Source organism: Dama dama, chromosome 18, assembly GCF_033118175.1.
Source record: "Dama dama isolate Ldn47 chromosome 18, ASM3311817v1, whole genome shotgun sequence".
NCBI classification, from domain to species: Eukaryota; Metazoa; Chordata; class Mammalia; order Artiodactyla; family Cervidae; genus Dama; species Dama dama.
The window spans coordinates 45,410,605-45,416,188 of NC_083698.1; the positions used below are offsets into that span (position 1 = coordinate 45,410,605).

A 5,584-nucleotide genomic window follows, 5' to 3' on the forward strand; every position below is an offset into this window, starting at 1 on the left:
CCAACAGTAAAAACTGTTTTGTATTGGGTTGGCCAAAAATCTCGTTCAGGGTTTTCCACATCTTACAGAAAAAATCCTGAACCAATTTTTTGGTCAACCCAGTAAATCAACTTAATACAAACTCTTGCTTCAGAGTTTGTCAGCAGGCTAAAGATATTTTGAGATTCTTCTGTCTTCAATTTAATTCACCCACAAATTACCATCTCAATCTGTCTTTTAGCTTTCCCAGACCACACTCTACTCTTGGGGTGCTAAATTTCCAGGGGATCAATCACTCTCAGCATTTATATTCTCAGCACAGGTATCTCCAATTAATAGCATTTATTAAGAACTGCCTATGTGCCCACCACTAATATCCCCTATCTTTTAACTAACCACATATGATACTTAAGGAAGATAAAGCATGGATAGTTTACATAACTTATCTCAAGTTCTAATTATGAGTGGTGAAACCATAATTCCACTCCAGGCACTGGGATTCACAGTTTACTACACTGTGCTGCTTCTAATTATTGACAGGAACTTCAGGCCACACGGTAGTACTGTGAATCCTGCCCTTGGTAATACTCTACTCCTACCTTCTAGACTAATGAAAATTCTGGCTTTACTCATTCTGTGGAACAGCATTTACTGCTGCTACTCACAAGGAAGCACTTGGACATTCTTTCCTATCATGAAACAATGTGAGCTTTAGACTTTTTATCACCACCACAGGAGGATTTGGGGCCAGGGTTCAAAACTAAATTTTGATGCATCTTTAAAGTCTTTTTTTTTTTTTTTTTTTTTTTGCTGGCAAATTTTGGTAATGACGAGATTGGCCATGAAATACTATTCCAGAGATTCACTAGATCATCTAAGATGTCATTTAAAAGAGCCTCAAGACAGCACAAAACACAGATCTCAAGACTGGTAGGAGTCTCAAGTTCATCAAAAAAAGTCAAAATTGATCCCAAGATGCTTTCCAACTCACATACAAACATAAAATCCCATTTCAAAAACTTTCAACATCATTAGAAAAATCAGTCACTGTGTATTCTCTAAAATTTATTTACAATTAATAAGTTAAAAAGCAGAGTACAACCAGATTGCAAATCTTAATCATATGCACATCAAACTGTCCAAGGAAACAATTTAGTTCCATTAACAAACAATTGTCTTCTAAAGTACTTAAGACATAACAGGCTATCAAAAAATGTTTGAAACACACCAATAAAGTAAATATTATGTATATACGTCCACTAAAAACCACCAGTTTAAAGAATGCTGTGGCAACCCTTAAAACAACAAAAGGCTTTGAGTTCAGAATTGCTCAGGTTTTTTGTATTCAAATAATTTTAATGTTTCTTTATTGAAGAATTTTATAGTACTATCATTTGCATGGAGCTAATAAATAGGTGTCAGCCTATTGTTTCTTTATTGAAGAATTATATAGTACTATCATTTGCATGGAGCAAATCAATAGGTGTCAGCCACCAGCTTAGTTATACAAGTCCAACAGGGTACTCAAACTTCGACAAAATAAATACACACCACAACAGCGACACTTTGCACTATCAACAACAGAGCTTGCCCTCAACAATCATGACATTACTGGTTTCAGGAAGGAAAATTAAGTTGTTGGTTGACAGAGAGGATAAAAATGACATCAGGAAGATTCAAAGGTTAGCTGAGGTGACAGTCACCACATTTAGGCACTCAAGAGTTAAAAAGGAAATAAAAGCATAGTGAGGTGATCAACTTCCTCCTAGCTTCTCCCTCTACTTGTGCCATATGAGATATAAGATAATCTTATAAGAGAAAGAATCAAGTCATGAGATTTCTTTAAAAAACTATATACAAGCTAAACTACAGACTCAGAGGACAGAAAATGGATGCCTCACCGTAAAGGCCACCTTGCCAAGTTTCTTTTCACATTCTGCCCAATGTACCCACAAAATACTTTCACTTTCCTATTAATATACTAGCCAACTATATTAGTTGCTTCTTCACATTTTAGGAGTTGTAATGTAGGCTTTGCTAAAGACCACTTGGCAAAAATAAAGACTTTTTTGACCCCTATTTCACAAACTAGAAATGGTATGATTTTTAAACAGACCAGATAAAGAACAGATTGAATTCAAGATGGGCAATCGATCCAAACTGAAATCAGAGAGCCCAGATAATCCGAAGATGCATCCATGCTAGTAGTTCAAGTGCACTGAAGTAACAAGGCATGAGGGGAAAGTGTTAAGAACCTCAGTTAAAATAAAACGCATGGTGTCAATGGTCGTTTCAGTTTTGTGCTGAGCAGTTATCCTCCCAGCTAAGTTTAATTTCAAAACCCTCTGGGAAACTATCTGGATAAGCTGTATGTTGAAATTACATTCTAATATGGCCACTGAATTTGTTTTTTAATTATTATAAAACTATATACAATAGTAAGTGGTATGTACCAATACATAGTTTTTTCTTAGGGAGGGGCTAGTTAACTGGAAAAAAGAAAAAAAAAAAATGAACAATTTGGGAGTGGGAGAAGGGAGAAAAACCTATGTATCTGAAATACAACTGCCAATGGAAGCTAATAACCAAAAGAATATATATATAAGCTTCCTATCACAGAGATCAAATGTAACACTCTCCATCATCTAAGTAATGATTCATTTTTATTTACTCATGTGACAGTGTTTGTTACAACGCATTATTGAGTAGTGAATAAAAGAATATGAGGCATACTGGGAAACTGGCATCAAGTCATGTATTTATAATATATATATATAATTTTTTTTTTTTACAAAACAAGAACACTGAAATTAAAGTCACAAAACTCCTACTTATGTACTATTAAACTTGAAAAATTCAATTCAGAAAGCTATGCCATTTGAAATCTAAGAACACAAGAGTCAAAATTGCAACTCTTACTATTCTCCTAAGAAGCTGCCAAGCAGAGACAAATCTTAATATTGAGGACTTCCTATGTTAAGTTCCAGCCAGTGTAAGTAGTTTCATGGCAGAATACTTAAATTTGAAAAACTGTGGTACAAAAACACCACTTGACCCTTTAGATATTGCAGTAAAATCTGGCTGTGGCACCACTGGCTAAAAACCATTAAGTCTTGCTGCCACCAATGACCAAAGGCACTTGGATAATCAAGAATTCCACTCTGGGCCATATGGTATAAACGCTATTACAAAAGTGTATAAGAAGGGTCAGTACTCAGTGTGAATCGCCCGTTGGCTTCCTGTGGTCTTCAGCTGTCAACAAAGACAGGTAAATGCAAACATAATTATGAATGGAATTAAGATAAAAAAGGATACTCGTGGAGGAAAAAAGACAAATGTCACGATGTCTATAAAGGTGATGGGTATTAGTCGGGGCACTTTCTGCTATTCAACACAAAGTAGAGAAAGATCTATTTTGCTCAGAGTAACTGCAACAAGTTATTTGATAGCAAGAAATGCCCCCACCCCTCTAAAGAGCTACTAGTTCTGAGAACTCTAATGGGTATTCTGTTTACCATTTTAATCACCAGGTTTACACACATTCATTTCTCCTACGTGGCTCCCAATTTAAAATAGGTTACCTTTGAACTTCTCCTGGATTTGTATGTTAGACCAGTACAAAGAGGCCAAACCATTTCCAATAGGATTCCATCCATCTCTTTAACCAACACCAGTTCTTTGTAACTCATTTTTTCTTTATCACAAGCCATGTGGTTTCAACGTACTTTTTTATTTAATCAAAAAGAATTTAACAAATCAACTTTTCCTAAACAGAACTTTATATGAGTTTCTACCATTTTCTTTAGGAGCTCAGTAAATATAAACATTAAATCTCAATATAAAATCTTTAGAAACACCTCAAAAATGTTGAAATAGTTGTACTTTGCATCTCTTTGTTTGTAATCACTGAGCCCATGGCATTCAAATCATACAAATCCTTGCACTCTTAACATTAAGTCATAAGCTTGAAAAACATCCTTGGTCAAAGCTTTGGAATCCGGTTAAAATTAGGAAACGAGTGGGATTCAGAATACCCTGAGCACAAACGGGTGCAACAGCACAAAACAGGTTCGATCTATCGTCCAGACAGGTTCGATCTTTCGTCCAGAAAGAGGGGTGGCAGTTGAAAAGAAAAAAAAAAAAATGGGGGTAGGGGGTGGGAAGGAGGCCGGGATAGAAGAGCGGGGTGAAAAGCAAGTAGATTCTGGCTTTATTACACAAGCACGAAACCAAATTCCTTTGGAAAAAATAACTTCTTCGGAGGACTTCCAGACCAGTGAGGTAGAGTCCAAAGGGAGAAAACGGATCTGCCCCTTCAGTCCTGGAGACGTCTCAGTCCGGGGTACGGAAGCAAAGGGCCCTCCCCCCGCCCCCCGCGGCTCCCGCGGTCTCCTCTGCTGCCCGGCACTGGGAGCGGGTGGAGGGCGCACCTGCCCCGGAGTTCCAGACGGCGGTGCCGCGGGCCCGGGAGCACCATCCGGTGCCTTCTTCGCCCGTAAAGTGCATGAGGGGACGGGGTCCTGGCCGGATCTGTAAACACTCGACTGACACTTGTCCATCCCTCCGGGCGGGAGCTCCGTCCCCGGCTGGGAGGGTGACGCGGGCTGCGCGTCACGCCCGGGGCACCGGGAAGCGGCGGAGCCTCACCACGGGTTCCAGGTTCACTCGCAGGACTTGGCGCGCTTTACGCCGTGCCGCCGCCAGGCTGCGCTCGCCCCACACGTCGCCGCCGACGCGGATGGTGGGGAAGGTGGTCAGCGTCGGGGTGGCCGCCCTCCAGATCTCCTCCAGGGTGCGGCCCCCGAAGCAGGGCTCCGGGGCCGCGGGCTTGACGGGGCAGCTCTCCTCGGGGCCCGGCGGCGGGGGCGGCGGCAGCTTCCTCCGGCGGGCGGCTGGCGCCCGGGCTCCGCGGCGCCTCCTCCTGGCCGCCGCGCTCGGGGCCGGCCTGCGCGTCGGGCCGCGGGCGGCGGGGCCCCTCGGGGGGTCGGGGACGAGGGCCCGGCAAGAGGAGTAGCCGTAGACGTCCTTGCTGCGCAGGATGTGCGGGGAGAACTGGTGCTTGAGGCTGCAGAGGAAGCTCCAGAGCTCCGCGTCCGAGCTCATGAACTCCGTGCTGCGGGGCATGAACAGCTTGAAGGCGTCGCCCAGTGCCTTGGTGCTGTCGGCCAGCGACAGTTGCGACCGCGAGTACACCACCTTCTCCTCCCGCGCCTCCAGACCGGCCCCTCCTCCCGCCCTAAAGCCGCCGCCCCGGGCGGCCGCGGCCGGGGCCGCCGGGGGCCGGCGCCGCCGCCTCTTCACGCTGCGCCGCATCGGAGGCCGCTCGGGGCCGCCCGCGCTCGCCGGGTCCCGCCGCCGCCGTCCCCGCCCGTGTTTGGCTCCGCGGCGGCGGCCGCTGCTGGCACCTCCCGCCCGGCGCGTCTCTCGCTACTTTTCTCGCCTCCGCCGCCGCCGCCCCTCCCCCTCCGAGGGCGGAGGACGCGGGTGAAGATCCTGCTGCCCGGTACAAGATGGCGGCCGGCGCCCACCCCTGGGCTTTGTCATTGGACGGCGCCTCGCCCCCCTGGTTTCTCTTTCTTCTCCTCTCTTGCCTCCTTTCGCCCTC

General features: G+C 44.9%; 1 protein-coding gene across 1 annotated transcript; it reads right to left on the bottom strand.

The window, feature by feature from the left end:
- Positions 1 to 1,031: 1,031 nt before the first annotated feature.
- Positions 1,032 to 5,292, bottom strand: CCDC71L (coiled-coil domain containing 71 like). The gene has a single exon (XM_061165231.1). It carries the CDS (start codon positions 5,290 to 5,292, stop codon positions 4,591 to 4,593), a length of 702 nt encoding a protein of 233 aa, XP_061021214.1. The 3' UTR covers positions 1,032 to 4,590.
- Between the last annotated feature and the right edge of the window lie 292 nt (positions 5,293 to 5,584).

What these genes read in the sequence shown, in the direction of transcription:
- CCDC71L (XM_061165231.1), bottom strand. Translation starts at nt 5,292, where the DNA reads ATGCGGCGCAGCGTGAAGAGGCGGCGGCGCCGGCCCCCGGCGGCCCCG.